Source organism: Ursus maritimus, unplaced genomic scaffold (assembly GCF_017311325.1).
Source record: "Ursus maritimus isolate PB19 unplaced genomic scaffold, ASM1731132v1 scaffold_31, whole genome shotgun sequence".
Taxonomy (NCBI): Eukaryota; Metazoa; Chordata; class Mammalia; order Carnivora; family Ursidae; genus Ursus; species Ursus maritimus.
The window spans coordinates 10,313,639-10,331,918 of record NW_024425675.1 but is presented as its reverse complement, the minus strand read 5'-3'; the positions used below and the strand labels follow the sequence as shown (position 1 = coordinate 10,331,918).

Genomic DNA, 18,280 nt, shown 5'->3' with positions numbered 1-18,280 from the left:
CGGCACTGGAGGAGATAATGCTAAGTGAAGTAAGTCAAGCAGAGAAAGACAACTATCATATGATTTCTCTCATCTATGGAACATAAGAACTAGAATGATCAGTAGGGGAAGAAAGGGATAAAGAAAGGGGGGTAATCAGAAGGGGGAATGAAACATGAGAGACTATGGACTATGAGAAACAAACTGAGGACTTCAGAGGGGAGGGGGGTGGGAGAATGGGATAGGCCGGTGATGGGTAGTAAGGAGGGCACGTATTGCATGGTGCACTGGGTGTTATACACAACTAATGAATCATCGAGCCTTACATCGAAAACCGGGGATGTACTGTATGGTGACTAACATGATATAATAAAAAATCATTATAAAAAAAAAAAAAGAAAAAAGAAAAAAGAAAAAAAAAGAAAAAAAAAGAAAAAAAAAGAAAAAAAAAGAAAAAAAAAGAAAAAAAAAAAAAAAAAAAGAAAAAAAAAAGAAAAAAAAAAAAGAAGCTTCCCGGAAACTGATGTGGGGCGGAGCAGCCGCGCCGGCACCGCCCCCAGCCACGCCCCCGGCCAGGCCCTTCCCCGGCCACGCCCCGGCCACGCCCCTCCCCCTGCGCTCCCTCAGCTCTTCAATGCGCCGGCGCACTCTCCCTCCTCCCATTGGGCACGGCGTGGCGGCTCGCGCCCTGCATTGGCGGGTCGGCGGCGGGCGGGGGTGTGTCCGCGCCCCGCCTCCGGCTCAGCTCAAGGTGGTGCGCCCCGGCTGCGGCAGAGTGTGGCAGGTCCGGCGGGCGGGAGGAGGCGGCGGTAGAGTGTGGCAGGTCCGGCGGGCGGGAGGAGGCGGCGGTAGAGTGTGGCAGGTCCGGCGGGCGGGAGGAGGCGGCGGCGGCGCGTGGCAGGTCCGACGGGCGCGAGGAGGCGGCGGCGGCGCGTGGCAGGTCCGGCGGGCGCGAGGAGGCGGCGGCGGCGCGTGGCAGGTCCGGCGGGCGCGAGGAGGCGGCGGCGGCGCGTGGCAGGTCCGGCGGGCGCGAGGTGGCGGCGGCGCGTGGCAGGTCCGGCGGGCGCGAGGAGGCGGCGGCGGCGCGTGGCAGGCCTGGCGGTCGCGCGGCGGCGGTGCATGGCAGGTCCGGTGGGCACGTGGCGGCGGCGCGTGGCAGGTCCGGTGGGCGCGTGGCTGGTCCGTTGGGCGCAAGGCGTCGGCGGCAGAGGCGGTGGCAGCGGTGGCCGCGGCGGTCGCGGCGGCCGGAGCCCGGCCCAGCCTCGTCCTGCCTGGCCCCGACCCCGGCCCCTGCTCCGGCCGGGCGCCTGCCGAGGGAGCGGCGCCACCGGCCGAGCGCAAGCCGGCCATGACCGACTTCAAATTGGGCATCGTGCCGCTCGGCCTGGTGGCCGGGAAGGTGAGAGGCGTGGGAGTGGGGGCGTGGGGCCGCGGGCCGGGGCGCTGGGCCGGGGCTGGGGCCGCAGCCTCGGGGTCGGGGGGATGCGAGGGCGGGCGGGCGGGCTGGCTGGCGGCGGGTCCCCGCGGGCCAGAAGGGGGCTGGCGGCCGCGGGCAGCGCAGGCCCTTCGGAGGCGGCCCGCTTGCTCGTTGGCAGGACAGTCTGCGTGTGCCTCTGTGCCTGGTAGTCCTAGTGGAACTTCGCGCAGGGTTCACGCTGCCAGCGGTGGCCGTGTCTGGACGAGCCTCAGTGGGCCTCCCAGAGCAGGGCCTCCCTCTGCTTCTCTACCTTACCTGGCCCCGCCCTCGGCGTGTTGGAGACTGGCGCTTCCTGGCACCTGTAGGCATTGAGGCTTGGCTGTTTCCAGGAGCCGGCCGGCCATGCAGCTGCACCAGCCAGGGACCTTACCCTGGATGGGAATCCTGTTCCCATCCCCAGTGCCGGAAGTTTCTGGTGGGAGAGAGGAGCAGAGGTAGTCAGATGAAGGTAAAATCAACTTAGATCTTAGAAAAAGGCTTTCCAAGCAAGAATGAGACTAGTCCGGGGGGTGCCTGGGTAGCGCAGTCGTTAAAGCGTCTGCCTTCGGCTCAGGGCGCGATCCCGGAGTACCTAGATCGAGTCCCACATCGGGCTCCTCCGCTATGAGCCTGCTTCTTCCTCTCCCACTCCCCCTGCTGTGTTCCCTCTCTCGCTGCCTGTCTCTCTGTCACATAAATAAATAAAATCTTTAAAAAAAAAAAAAAAAGAATGAGACTAGTCCGTTTGGGGGACTGTTTCCTGCCTTTCCTGCAAGAGGAATGTGGCTTTTTAGCTAGGGAAGGGTGGGCTCCCCCGTCAGCTCTGAGACCCCTTCTAACTCAGTGACTAGTTATAGTAATGTCATCCCTTAAAACTCTTTTTTTTTATAATGATTTTTTATTATATTATGTTAGTCACCATACAGTACATCCCCGGTTTTCGATGTAAGGTTCGATGATTCATTAGTTGTGTATAACACCCAGTGCACCATGCAATACGTGCCCTCCTTACTACCCATCACCGGCCTATCCCATTCCCCCACCCCCCTCCCCTCTGTAGCCCTCAGTTTGTTTCTCATAGTCCATAGTCTCTCATGTTTCATTCCCCCCTTCTGATTACCCCCCCCTTTCTTTATCCCTTTCTTCCCCTACTGATCATCCTAGTTCTCCGTGGGCTGCCTCTTAGTTTTTCTGACTGTTTCCTTGGCTGTGCAGAAACTTTTAATCTTGATGAAGTCCCATAAATTCATTTTATCTTTTGTTTCTCTTGCCTTTGGGGATGTATCATGAAAAAGGTTGCTTTGGCCGATGTCGTAGAGGTTGCTGCCTATGTTCTCCTCTAGAATTTTGATGGATTCTTGTCTCACATCGAGGTCTTTCATCCATTTGGAGTTTATTTTTGTGTATGGTGTGAGATAGTGGTCAAGTTTCATTCTTTTGCATGTAGCTGTCCAATTTTCCCAGCACCATTTATTGAAGAGACTGTCTTTTCCCACCGGATGTTTCCTGCTTTATCAAATATTAGTTGCCCAAAGAGCTGAGGGTCCATTTCTGGGCTCTCTATTCTGTTCCATTGGTCTATGTGTCTGTTTTTGTGCCAGTACCATGCTGTCTTTTGATCACAGCTTTGATACATTACGAAGTTCTGTTGCATTGTGATGCCCCCAAGTCTTTTTTTCCTTTAACAAGTTACGACGTGGTCTTCTGATTCACAAATGGACTATTTTTGATTACTTTAAGCATCGTATATTTGATCGGGATAGCATTGAAAGTGTGATCTCGGGTAGCATGGACATTTTAACTATGTTATTCTTCCGATCCATGAGCTGGAATATCTTTCCATCTTATGTTCCTCAATTCTTTTAGAGTATGTTATAGATTTTCTCAGAATAAAGGTCCTTCGTCTCTGGTTAAGTTAATTCCAAGGTAACGTATGGTTTTTGGTGCTATTGTAAATGGGATGGATTCCCTGATTTCTCTTTCTTCGTTCTCGTTATTCGTGTACAGAAATGCAACTGATTTCTGAGCATTGATTTTGTATCCCGCCACATTACTGAATTGCTCTATAACTTCTAGTAGTTTGGGAGTGGCTTCTTTTGGGTTTTCCATATAGAGTATCATGTCATCTGCAAAGAGAGACATTTTGACTTCTTCTTTGCCGATTTGGATACCTTTGATCCCTTTTTGTCATGTATTTGCTGTTGCAAGGACTTCTAGTACTATGTTGAATAATAGTGGCGAGAGTGGGCATCCTTGCCGAGTTCCTGATCTTAAGGGAAAGGCTTCCAGCTTTTCTCCATTGAGAATAATATTTGCAGTAGGCTTTTCATAGATGGCTTTTATGAGATTGAGAAATGTACCTTCTATTCCTACACTCTGAAGGGTTTTAATCAGGAAAGGATGCTGTATTTTGTCAAATGCTTTTTCGGCATCGATTGAGAGGATCATATGGTTCCTGAGTCTTTTCTTGTTGATATGATGTATCACGCTGATTGATTTGCGAATATTGAACCACGGTTGCATCCCAGGTATGAATCCCACTTGATCGTGATGGATAATCCTTTTAATGTACTGCTGGATTCTATTAGCAAGTATCTTGTTGAGGATTCTGGCATCCATATTCATTAGGGAGATCGGTCTGTAATTCTCCTTTTTGAGGGGGTCTTTGCCTGGTTTGGGGATCAAGGTAATATTGGCCTCATAGAATGAGTTTGGTAGCTTTCCTTCTGTTCCTATTTTTTGAAATAGCTTTAGGAGAATAGGTATTATTTCTTCTTTGAATGTTTGGTAGAATTCCCCAGGAAAACTCGTCCGGCCTGGAGTTTTTGTTATTTGGAAGGTTGTTTATCACTGACTCAATTTTTTCATAATTAATTGGCCTGTTTAAGAAATCAATTTCTTCCTGTTTCAATCTTGGTAGTTTATAGGTTTCCAGGAAGGATTCCATCTCTTCCAGATTGCTTAGTTTATTGGCATATAGCTGTTGATAAAAATTTCTAATAATCCTTCCAATTTCAATGGTGTTCGTTATGACCTCTCCTTTTTCATTCATAATTTTAATAATCTGGGTCCTTTCTCTTTTCCTTTGGATAAGTCTTGCCAGTGGTCTGTCAATTTTATTGATTCTCTCAAAGAACCAGCTTCTAGTCCTGTTGATCTGCTCTACTGTACTTCTGGTTTCTGCTTGATTGATTTCAGCTCTAATTTTGGTCAACTGCTTCCTGGTGTGTGGATTAGGCCTGTCCCTCTGCTGCTGTTCCAGCTTCTTGAGGTGAGAATATAAAAACTGCATTTTAGATTTTTCTATTCTTTTGAGTGAGGCTTGGATGGCTATGTATTTTCCCCTTAGGACTGCCTTTGCAGTATCCCATACGTTTTGGACCGATGTGTTTTCATTCTCATTGGTCTCCATAAATTGTTTAAACTGATTTTTAATTTCCTGGTTTACCCAATCATTCTTGAGCAGGATGGTTCTTAGTTTCCAAGTGTTTGAGTTTCTTCCAAATTTTTCCTTGTGATTGAGTTCCAGTTTCAAAGCATTGTGGTCTGAGAATATGCAGGGAATAATCTCAGTCTTTTGGTATCGGTTGAGACCTATTTTGTGACCCAGTATGTCTATTCTGGAGAACGTTCCATGTGCATTCGAAAAGAATGAGTATTCTGTTGTTCTGGGGTGTCGTGTTCTGTATATATCTATGAGGTCAATCTGGTCCAGTATGTCATTCAAAGCTCTTGCTTCTTTGTTGATTTTCTGCTTAGGTGATCTGTCTATTGCTGAGAGTGGAGTGTTGAGGTCCCCTACTATTAATGTATTATTATCTATATGTCTCTTTATTCTGGTTAAGAGTTGGCGTGTGTATCTAGCTGCTCCCTTGTTGGGGGCATAGATATTTATAAAATTTGTTATATCCACTTGTTGGATACATCCTTTAAGAATAATATGGTGTCCTTCTGTATCTCTAACAACAGTGTTTAGTTTAAAATCTAATCTGTCTGATATGAGAATTGCTACCCCAGCTTTCTTTTGAGGTCCATTGGCATGAAAAATGGTTTTCCATCCCTTCATTTTCAGTCTGGATGTATCTTTAGGTTCAAAAGGAGTCTCTTGTAGACAGCAGTTGGATGGGTCATGTCTTTTTATCCAATCTGCAACCCTGTGGCGTTAATGGGAGCATTTAGGCCATTCACATTGAGAGTGATTATTGAGAGATATGATTTTAATGATGTCATGTTGCTTGTGAAGTCTTGGTTTCTATAGATTGTAAATTTCTGTTCTGTATCACTCTTGGGGCCTTTTTACTTTTATCGAACCCCCCTTAATATCTCATGTAGGGCTGGCTTGGTGGTGGTCACAGATTCCTTCAGTTTCTGCCAGTCTTGGAAGGTCCTTATCTCTCCATCAATTCTGAATGACAGCCTTGCTGGATGAAGGATCCTTGGCTGCATGTTCTTCTCAGATAGAGCTTTGAAAATGCCCTGCCAACACTTCCTGGCCTGCCAGGTCTCTGTAGACAGGTCTGACGTTATTCTGATATTTTTCCCTTTGTACGTAAGGATTTTCTTCCCCCTGGCCACTATCCTTGGATCTAATATTTGCGAATGCACTATGACGTGACATGGTGTAGGTCTGTTGTCATTGATCTTGGGAGGGGTCCTCTCTGCCTCTTGGACATAAATGCTTGGTTCCTTTGCCAGATTAGGGAAGTTCTCAGCTACAGTTTGTTCAAATATCTCTTCTAGACCTCTCTTTCTCCACCCGCTTGGGGATGCTGATGAATCAGAGTGGAACGTTTTCATTGAGTCAGTAATCTCCTGTAATCTACATTCTGAGATTGGATTATTTTTGAGCCAAATTTCCGTTTTAACTCTCTCTGCTACCATCCCATCTTCCAATTCACTAATTCGTTCTTCTGCCTCATTTATCCTGGCCATCAGAGCATCTAGTTTAGACTGCATTTGATTCATAGCATTTTTAATTTCTGGCAGATTCGCTCTCATTTCCACCCTTAGAGATTCTATATTCTCGTTAATATCAGCATCCTAAAACACTTTATATTATTTAATCAGCTACAGATTCACTGTTGGCATGTTACATTGACTACATACCTGACTTCTGATTTGACTTAATTTCTTCGTTAAATTTAATTTTTATTTACTAGATACAAGTTAACCCTGGCTTATAGTCTATGTATTTTTTATATTCATCTAGATTCAAAATTCAGCCATAATCATTCAGGTCATGATCTCGGGGTCCTGAGGTGGAGTTCTCCAATGTGGAGCCTTCTTGGGTTTCTCTCTTCCTCTCCCTTTGCCCTACCCCCATTCATGTGCAGGTGCACTCTTTCTCTCTAAAAAAGAAAATAATGATAATAATAATTCATAATCAAATATTACTTTGAATTTTCTCTCAGGAAGCTTGAAAAATATTTATCTTTCTGGATACTTCTCTCTCTACTTTCTCCTTTTCATACTAATAAATTCTTTTTTTTAAAAGATTAAATTCATTCATTAACTCTTCATTTCTTTCTTCCAACATAAGACCTTGTTTTTCACTTTCAGCCTGAAGTTTTTCTAGAATATCCTGAACCTGGTCTTGGATATTAATTACTATCTTTTCTTTACTGGCAGCTTTGTTGTAAGCATCATCTAGTTGCTGTTGAAACAACGTATTTTCACTTTGTAGTTGAGATAATCTCTCTTCTAAGGATTCCTGCTGTCCAACGTATTTATTCACTTTATCTTGTTCATTTCGATGCTTGTGTTCAATTTCCTTTTTCTGACACTGTGTGTGACTTAGGTCTCCCTGTACACGTTCTAAAACCAAAGTGTTTTCTCTGAGGGCATCTCTTGGGTGACGGAGCTCAATTTCTAAAGTATTGAGTTGACCTTCACCTTTCGAAAGATTCTGAGAAGGCAGCTCATTGTTATCTTTCAGGTTAGACACATCGAAATTCAATTTCTCCTGCACAGGAACACATTCATCTTTTGCTCTCTGGAAAGGAAGTTCTAGGTCTCTCTTTGATGTCTGAATTTGATCACGATCCTGTATAGCACTAGCTAGTCTAGCTCGGCATGATTCAACTTTTGCATCCAGTCTTTCCTTATTTTCCTCCTTGCCCTCCGATTTTGACTTTAGCATTGTATTCTCAGCGGTCAGAGCATTAATCTGTCCACTATACAGGAATATTGTTTTTCTTAATGTTTCCTCGTTCAGTTTTATGGTCTTTTGAAGGCTGGCATTTTTCTCTTTTATAATTGCAATGTCTTCACAGTACTTCTTTTCTTTTTCCCGGTTTTGATTGTTTATAGTGCCTATTTCCAGTCTTAGCATGGCAAGTTGATCCTGACACCTGTGGTTTTTATGCAACAGACCTTTTTCTTTTCCATGACTATTAAAAATCTAAGTGAAACAAAGGAGACTTTTAGCTGGAACTCAATAAAATGACATTATCATGACGTTCTCTGAAATTAAAGAATAACCTATGTTTATACAACGAACAGGTTGCAGTAAGTGGATATCCAACGGGAAAGAAATAAAGTTGGGTCCAAACCTCAAACTTTATACAAGCCTAAATTCCCAAAGGTTCAAAAATTTAATTGAAAAAAATGAATACATGAGAGGAAAAAAGAAACCACGACAAAATTTTTAAGAATCTCACAATTGAAAGGCCTCTCTCTGATTTACAACAAACCCAGAAAGCTTGAAATAAAAGATTAATAAATCTGACGACACTAAACATTGAGTTTACAGTCTGATATCTAACACAGCTACCCCACAGTAAAATCCTTAGCTCTGCATATGTTTGGACAGATTAAATTTCCTAAAATTCTTTTTTCCTGACAATATTCCACAGAATTCCAGTTTTCTAACATTTCTATAGTCAGTTATAAGAATTGCATCTACTGACAACCGACAAATCCAGGCACTGCACTATAAACACTTCTACATACTTCAATGACCACTTTTAGTTATCACAATTCTAGAATGGAGAGGTTAAAAATAGTAAGTGAGCTGCAGGACTTTCCTCAGGTCTTCTTACTCCACTACTAGTGCTCTTGCACCAAACTGCAGTTCTTCTCTAGTGGAAATCATCAATACAAAAGGAGCCTTATATTTCAAAATACTGGTGGTAAATAAGGTAAAATGTATACAGCTCTTAGAAAAATCATCAGATTATTTGCTGCTGCAATAAATTTTATTTCCTCTTCATGATGTTTAAAATGGTAAGAAATACAAAATGGGGGGAAATACACTGAGCTGTTTTATTAGGAATAAAATACTCATCAATTAATTATCATTAGCATATGATTGTTTCAAAAGCACCTTGTAATAAAATAGGATACCACTTGGAGCAAATTGCTACTTTTCTCAAAAGTAGGACACTAACATCCAAAAGAAAGTCTCTGAACAGGCTACACTTTTCCTCCTGTTCGTCAGTGGAAGCGTTAAGCTAAACTCTCTATTAATACAGAGGTGATGAAGTAACTGCCCCAAACTGAAACATAAGTGTTGTCAGTAGATTAGTTTTGAGCTGGAAAGCTCATCAATTCTTGTGGAAAAAATAAAAGCCTCTCCTTTGGATGAGGACATTATGAATGCCACTATTTGACTCTTGCAGACAAATGCATTTAAATTGAGGCTATTACTTCAGCCACTGGACCAAAATGTCACCGCCCCTTATGTCTCGCCCCATATATATATATGCTTTACAAATCCTCTATACTTCCATTAGATCTACACTGTTGGTTTTATAAAATATATATATATATATATATATATATATATATATATATATATGTAACACACACACACACACAGGGAAAAAATAGTAATTTCAGAAAATAAGATATGTATACATACAAATACATACACACATGTACTTCAAAATGACTAAAGAAAATACCCCAGAATGCATTTTCTTTTTTTTTTTTTTTTGGCTCTATTTTTTTTTAATTAATGATTTTTTTATTATATTATGTTAGTCACCATACAGTACATCCCGTTTATGTAAGCTCAATGATTCATTAGTTATGAGAACACGCCAGTGCACCATGCAATAGGTGCCGTCCTTACTACCCATCACCGGTCATCCCATTACCCCACCCCCCCCCCAGAAATGCATTTTCTTATCGGCCTTTTCTAGCTCCTTTTGTTTTTGCAAAGTGATGGTTAGAATTCGTCTTGTAATATTCTGGCATTCTGTTCTTTGAGAAAGGTGTTTCTTGTGTTGCTTTTGTTCTTCTCAACCTAGAGACCTATTCTCATTAGGATTTTGGATCACACCATTAAAAAAGAAAGTCAAAAGCTTAAGAGAACTTAAAAAAAATGTTCAAAAGAAGTAGCCTTTGTAAAGACAGGATTTTTATCCTGCTCATGAATAACTCCAATTTTAATTTAAATGACAGGTAAATTTGTCATAGAGTAAAAATACAGGTACATAAAGTATGTGAAATAAAATTTCTTTACAAAACATTTAACTAGTTCCATCATAGTCTCAAGGTGATTTAGCCTGCATTTTCACATAAAAATCCAAAACTGAGGTCCTGGGTGGCTCTGAAGTTGGTTCAGTGTCCTATTCTTGGTTTTGGCTCAAGTCATGATCTCAGGGTTGTAAGATCCAACCCCAAGTCGGGCTCTGCACTCAGCGCAGAGTCGGCTTGAGATTCTTTTCCCTCCCTCTCCCTCTACTTCTTCCCCTGCTCATGCTCTCTCTCTAAAAATAAATAAAATCTTAAAAAAAAAAAGAGCCAACATTCACATTTATCTCAATTTACTTTCCATCCCTTAACTCAGAAAATATACATACAGCATATATGAGAAGCCAAGGATTCCAATAAGCTATTAATTTTAGCTATAAATATCATAGTTCCTATTAGGATAAAACTGAATTTTTTATCTATTTTATATCTAAATAATATACATTAAATCAAAGGGATATTATAAATAATATTGATGGAAATATACAATTTTTATCAAAGATGTACCTGATTCAAATTATTTCTTACAGTCCTCAATTCCTCATCCTGTGTCCGAAGAGTAACTTCAAGCTGTTGTTTCAGTTCAGCTTCTTTATTATACTGCTGTACTGTTCTTTTTAATTGCTCCTTAATTTTTTCATATAACATATCAGTATTTCTTCTTTTTTCTTTTTCCCTTTTGAAGGAAAACCTGCAAATAAATGGACTTATTTTAAAATTTGTTTTGTAAGCAATAAAAAGTTCATTTCATGATCTGGTTCCACATATGTTGGTTTACTGTCCAAATGAAATTTCTATGTTCTTTCTTTTTTTTTAAGATTTTATTTATTTATTAGACAGACAGCGAGAGAGGGAACACAAGCAGGGGGAGTGGGAGAGGAAGAAACAGGCTCTTGATGTTGGCTCAGGTCGTATTCTCAGGGTCCTGGTATATCAAGCCCCATGTCTGGCTCCATATGCAGTAGGGAGTCTGCTTGAGGATTCTCTCTCTTCCTCTCCCTCTGCCCCTTCCCCTGCATGCGCACACTGTCTCTCTCTAAAAATAAATAAATAAATTTTTAAAAAACAATCACCACATCTCTACCTCTGAAACCAGTAATACATTATATGTTAATTAATTGAATTTAAATTAGAAAAGCGACACCTGGCTGGCTCAGTGGGTTAAGTGTCTGCCTTCAGCTCAGGTCATGATCCCAGGATCCTGGGATCCAGAACTGCGTTGGGCTCCTTGCTCAGTGGGGAGCCTGCTTCTCTCTCTGCCTGCCACTCCTCCTGCTTGTGCTCTCTCTCTCTTTCCCTGACCAATCAATCAATCAATCAATCAATAAAAATCTAAAAAAGAAATAAGTTAAAAAACAAAATATAAATTTAGCACATTCAGTCATTCACGACATTCAGTATTTTGTCCCTGCTTACCATTTTTCATATGTTATTACCATAATTCACCCCCTCACCAATAATTTTGAAATGCTCTTCTGGTTTTGGTTCCTTTATGTTCATCTTTACATTGCTGTCAGAGGGACCTTTTTAAATACGTTTGTGACGATGTAACATCTCTGCTTATTTGGTGGATACCCATGACATGAAGGAGAAAGTTCATATTCTAGCATGACACTTGCCTTCTTTGGTTCAGTCCTGATTTTCCAATTACATGTCTGTATCCCATTCCCAAAAAGTGTGTTCCAGTTTTGCCACATTCTCTAGCTATCGTCACTTCCTGTGTTATTTCATAGTTCATCCTTAAGCTCCTCCTACCTTTTCTGGAAGGCCCCTCACACCCTCCTTGTGCACTTTGTCTGTCTTTCAAGATACAGCCCTATCTTTGCAGCACTTCCTGAGCTTCCCACATACAACTGTTTTCTCTTTTGTGCCTTCGCTGTGCTTCATTCACCTCACCTGTAGAACTAGTAAATGATACTCTGTGTTCTTATCTGTTTTCGTCCATCTCTACCCCTACTACCATACAGGGTAGTCTCTGTCTTTTCTTTCTATTTCCAACCTGTCCCAGGATAGTGCCTATGGCTTGACGGAGACGGTATGTATTTGTCTTTCTTGAGTAAGTGAGTGAGCGAGCAATTGAATTAATGTGATGTTTTCTGAAGGTGGGTTTTGTTTTGTGTTGTTTTTATAGGAAGGAGAGGTGCTATCAGCAATTGGGGAAAAGGACAATGGGATTGATATGGAAAGTGCTCCACGAGAGCAAACAGTTAATGACAACTTGACTTCTGCTGATAGAGCATCCAAAAATAATGGAGATGGTAAGTGAGTGAACATCTATGAATCTTTTTCTATGCTTAAGTGCTGGTACATCACAATCTGTAAGTCTGTAGATCTGGATATGTTTTCCATTTCATTAAGGTATTTTTCTTTTGCTGTCTTTCCTTATAAGTATCCCGATGACTACCAACTTTTTCTTCTTGAAAATACTTCAACTCCCTGAAAATCTTTACTGCTATTACTTTTATTTTATTGAAATATTCATGAATGGGGATAGGCTTGTATATGTGGCCAATTAGATTACCACGTTTTTAACCATCTATGTATATAAGATAACTCACTTTGTTTTCTCCCAAATGAGTCCTATTGGTCTTTAATGATCAGATCCACTATTTTCAGGGTGGAGTGGATAACTCATCCTGTATTTTGGATGAAGTATTTTTGACTTTTTGACTAGTTTGTTCACTACTGCCTTTAACAGGTGAATTATGTTTTTAATTTTATAAGAAATTAAGAAAAAGAATGGAAACAAAAAAACTATAATCAGTAGTGTAATCAGTAGTTATATATCTTTCTATAATTATCCCAGTTACCTTATTGATTCATAACTACCATAAAAATGAATTAAGCCCTATTTAGTTGGAGAAAATTTATGTGATCTTTTCATTTTTTTTGCAGGAACTTTTTACTATAGAATATATTGATAATTATCAGGATTCTCTTTTTTTCTGATTAAAATAGGATTGTTGCTTGTATCATATTATTTTCTGACATCATTATTTCATCCTTTATTCAAATGGATATAGAATTACAGAAATCTCCAAGGCAACTACTAAGAAAAACAGATTGAAGGAAAGGTGTTCTGTGACATGACCTACTGACTGTAATCATGTACAAAACATCAACCCACATCATAAAGATTCCACATAATGCAGTAGAGACTAAATGAAGTTTTCTTTAAATGACAGTCAGGTAGGCATCTTTCCCCTAGCATATACCAAAATTCCAGGTTCACAGAAGGAAATGAAGTATACGGGATAATTCACCTGGTTGGTATCAAGACTTAGGCAGAGCCACTCTTAGCAGTTATGGAATGGTGGGAACCCTGCCCACATCCAGGCTTCCAGATACCAACCAAGGGCCAGCCGTTCAGGTGGGATCTAACGGTGGCTGTCTTTGGCCTGCTGTGTGGAATCTTTTCTGCGCAGGAATTATAGCCCTGACTTACTTTTTAGTCAGATTTTCTTTCAATAGCAAGTAATATGGTGATATAACATGGTACTGATTTCAGGAGCATCATCCTGTACCACAGTGGTACATTGTTACATTAACATTAAGTCATCTTTGTCCCCCAAAGTCCATAGTTTACATTAGGGCTCAGTCCGGTGTTGTACACCCAATGCACACATGTGGTATCACATAGAACAGTTCCACTGCCTTAAAAGTCCTCTGGGCTGTGCCTATTCATCCCTCCTTTTGCCGCAACCCTTAATTCCTAACTTACAAAGTTTTACCTTTCCAGAATGTGAAAGAGTTGCAATCATACAGTAGGTATCTTCTTGGATGTTTAAAACATTAAAATTCCAAGGTAATTGAATGTACCGATTCAAGATAGCCTTTGTCCTTTGTTTTGTTTGTTCATCAGTGTAGGATCTGATGACACGTGCCTTATGGACTGAGAAAGTGTGATTTCTGTGGACATGTGTCACATAATGGGGAGGGCTGAGAACAATGACATTATGTACTACTACCTAACACTAACCATTGGTACCATCCTCGTCTAAGAGGTGAGTCCAGATAGACTCTCTAGCAATGAAAGTAGGTAGTCTCAAGAGGTTATACTTTATTAAACCAGACACTCAAATCACTAACATCTTTCAAACTTACCTTGCAATTGGAAATAAGGCGCGAGAGAGTCTGTTTGCTGTGTTTTGCCATGCTGCAAAGTACCGTGGCTACAGACCAAACTTTGTGATGAGGTGTTTCATCGTAAACTTAACAGTCTCTGCTGAAGTGCTGGAGAAGTTCTGCTGTGTTACAGCAAAATAAGTACAGTCTCTTTTAACTGCTCCTGGTCGTGGAAGTCCAGAAGAATCATGCTATTTAAGTTTGACTTTGTCAGTCTCTGATAATGATTCTGCTGATGATAGCATTTTCTGACAGTCTCATAGGGTTTGGTTACAATCATGGTCATTATAAACATTCACTTGCAGGTACCAAATTTTGATAAATACCATTCTTTTCTTGCATTTGGTAAACGTAGAGGAGAAAGTAAGATTTCTTAATGCATTAACTGCCTACCAATAGTATGCTTAATTTTCCCTCCAGTGTGGTTTCCAGGTCTGGTCCCAAAAATATACTTTTTAACAAATCATCAGTCTTATACTTTTAATCTGTATTTTTCTAATGTTGATTTAAAATGTATTTTGGTTTTTTCTTTAGCGGTGGATGAGAGTTCTGAAGACACATTAAGCAGGTAGGATTTTTATGGATTTTTAAAAATTATGTGTTGACTGAGGGAATGCAGAGAAAAGCCTTTGTGGAGAGTTCTACTCTGGGCTAGAGACTATATTACGTGCTGGATGTTTATTACTTTCGTAGTCATTACAATAGCTTCACAAAGTAGCTGTGCTATTATAGCCTATTTTTTATTAATTAGTCAGCTGTGGTTCAGGGAGGTTGATTAATTGACCTATGATTCCATAGTTAATGAGTAGCAGAGCCATGATGTGACTGTCAGCCTGTGTGACTCCCACACCCATTCTTCTGTTCCTCAGCAGCACTGGGATTAAGATACGGATCCTAGTCAGATCAACTCAGAAAGTCAAATGTAGTCATGTGTTAACTTAGATTTAGAGTTTTCTTAAGAAACCAGGTTAGTCCAAGCGTTTGTCCTAGTATATTTGACAACTAGTGATAACTAGAGGCAATTAGTGCGGTGGTAACTAGTCTCTTTTTACATATCAAAGATTTTGGGGTGGATCTCAGTAACCTATAGCCACAGTACATAGCTTTTACATAAGCAAGACCTAATCACGCAAGTTCTTAGCTGTAGTGATGTCTGCTCTCCTTGAGATGAATGATTTTTCCAGAAGTGAAGGATATGTAATCTAGGTGTAGACCATGTTACATTAATTAAATTTATCATCTATTTAGAGGATCTTTCTAAATGGTTCTATATTTACTGATTCCCAGTCTAGTTTTCCCTTTAGACTAGTACCCTTCACTAGTTCTTTGAAGCTTTTTCTTTTCTTTTTTTTTTGTAGACTTTTTTCCTTTTCTCTATGACTTTTCTATAATCTTTTTCAATTTTTTTTTTAACTTTCTTCTCTGCTTTTCTTGGTGCTTCTTGTATTCCATTAATTTCTTCTACTTCTGCCAGCTACGTATTCTCTGTTTTTCTGTAGACAACATCAAGAACACATAATTTCAGGATTTTAAGGAATCTTAGAGATGAATGAATCAAAATACCGTCGGGTACTGCAACCTATGTTTAACATCCTTACCAAATGGTTGTTTAAATAGAGAATTTGAAACTCAAAAGAGATGAAAGTGACCTATTTGGCTATTATATGTGACAAGAGTGAGATTTAAATTCAGGTTTCTTCCTTTTTCCTCATCTAGTGGGTGAATGTTTTAATAATAGAAAGATGGGGAGTGGGTCTAGTAAACACAGTGAAGGTGGGTTAGGAAGGAGTTAGCAGGGGATGCCGAGTTTCAAGAACAACAACGTTGGGTTGGACAGGAATAAGAGTTTTAGAAAAGATGTCAGAATATTGGGTTTTATTGTAAGTTAGTTAAAGATGCTCTATAGGAAGGAAGGATACACACACAAAGGAATGAAGGACACAGGATATTGGGAGTTGTGTAGAAAGGCATATTAAAATAGACGGTTCAAGAGAATCCTGAGAAGCTTTTTTGTTTGTTGGTTTAATTGAGCGAACTAGCGTAGTTCAGGTTTTCTGTTGACAGATATTAAAATTATTTGAGCCACTGGGAAGAATCTTTTTACAGAATATAGGAATGTGATACCATCTAATTCCATTCCAACTTACAGAGAGTGGCTTAGATCCTCTCGAGTAATAGGGGGAATGGAGATTCTGAACTATCTAGATGTATGGCCCAAGGTAGTGGTCTCCTCCATCCACCTCTTTTCCTAATTCTTTGATGCCCTTCCATGTACATGTAGGGTTTGGTGGGGTGGGACTGGGTGTCATATCCATAACAGAGCTTCATTTGGGTAGTTGGTAACATGTCTACGTTGAGATGACTCCATGGATGACTGAAACTCCGTGTAGCTTGTTCTCCAGGAGCAGCAAATGGCTCCTACTGTTCTGGGAAGAGTATTCACACTAATAACATAAATTTGTGTATTTATTTATGTTTTTAAATTGAAGCATAGTTGATACACGGCGTTGTGTTAGTTTCAGGTGTACAGCATAGTGATTCAACAACTCTGTATGTTACACCATGCTTAGCACAAGTGTAGCTACTATCTGTTACTGCATAATGCTATTACGGTACCATTGACTGTATACCCTATGCTGTACTTGTATCCCTGTGACTTACTATAACTGGAATCCTGAACCTCCCTTTTCCCTTTGCCCATGTTGTCTGTCTGCCACCCCCTTCCCTTCTGGCCATACAGAATTCTCTGTATTTCTGGGTCTGTTTCTGTTTTTTGTTTGTTCATTTGTTCTACTTTCTAGATTCTACATATAAGTGAAATCATATAGTATTTGTCTATCTCTGTCTGACATATTTCACTTAGCATAATATCCTCTAGGTACATCTACATTGTTGCAGATGGCAAGATCTCCTCCTTTTTGTGTGGCTAGGTAACATTCCTCTGTGTGTGTGTGTGTGTGTGTGTGTGTGTGTGTGTGTGTGTGAGAGAGAGAGAGAGAGAGAGAGAGAGAGAGAGAGAGAGTGGGTTGTTTCCATATCATGGCTGTTGTAAAGAATGCTGCAATAAACGTGGGGGTGCATGTATCTTTTCAAATTAGTGTGTTCATTTCTTTGGGGAAGTATTAAATAACCAGTAGTGGAATTACTGGATCATATGGTATTTCTATTTTTAATTTTTCAAGGAACCTCCATACTGTTTTTCACAGTGGCTGCACCAGTTTCTATCCCCAACACCAGTTTACAAGGGTTCTTTTTTCTCTACATCCTCGCCAATACTTGTTTTTTGTGTTTTTGATTCTAGCCATTCTGACAGGTGTAAGGTGATAATTCATTGTGGTTAACTTTTGTACGATTAACTTTCAAACATTTCAGAGAGTCTTTGCTTGTCACTCTTACTTATGGGAACTAAGACTGGGTCTTTACTAGGTATTTCACGTCTTCGGAGAGGTGGAGACAAAACAGAGAACGAAAACTGTTTAAAACCAGAGTCCAAAGTTTGAAAGACCTGTACTCTAGCAACTGTAAAACAGTGATGACAGAAATTGAAGATGACACAAAGAAGTGGAAAGACATTCGATGCTCATGGATGGGAAGAACACATATCGTTAAAATGTCTATAGTACGCAACGCAATCTGCAGTTTTAATGCAATGCCTATTGAAATACCAACGACATTTCTCACAGAACTAGAACAAACAGTCCTAAAATTTGTATGGAACCACTGAAGACTTCGAATAGCCAAAGCAACATTGAAAAAGAAAAACAAATTGGAGGTATCACATTTGCAGATTTCAAGTGATAGTACAAAGCTATCATAATCCAAACAGTATGGTACTGGCATAAAAACAGAGATATAGATCAGTGGAATAAAACAGAAAACCCAGAACGAAACCCATAAGAATATGGTCAATTAATCCTTGACGAAGCAGGAAAGAATATCCAATATCCAATGCGGAAAAGCAAATTTCTCTTCAACAAATGGTGTTGGGAAAAGTGAACAGCTACATGCAAAAAGAATGAAACTGGACAGAAAATAAACTCAAAATGGGTTTAAGACCTAAATGTGACACCTGAAATCATAACATACTTGAAGAGCGCACAGGCAAACCTCTGATATTGGCTGTAGCAACATTTTTTTTGCTAGTTCTATGTCCTGAGGCAAGAGCAGTAAAAGCAAAAATAAACTGTTGGGACGACATCAAGATCAAAGGTTTTGACAGTGACGGAATCAATACACAAAACG

At 40.5% G+C, this 18,280-nt stretch overlaps 1 protein-coding gene across 1 annotated transcript in view; it reads left to right on the top strand.

Annotated features, from left to right (window-relative positions):
* The first annotated feature begins 502 nt into the window (after positions 1–502).
* Positions 503–18,280, top strand: part of LOC121106291 (translation initiation factor IF-2-like) — a 26,186-nt gene continuing 8,408 nt past the window's right edge. The window contains exons 1-3 of the mRNA XM_040645236.1: positions 503–1,378; positions 12,045–12,171; positions 14,573–14,606. Coding sequence (XP_040501170.1) covers positions 503–1,378; positions 12,045–12,171; positions 14,573–14,606 — 1,037 coding nt within the window. The remainder of the gene's footprint in view (positions 1,379–12,044; positions 12,172–14,572; positions 14,607–18,280) is intronic.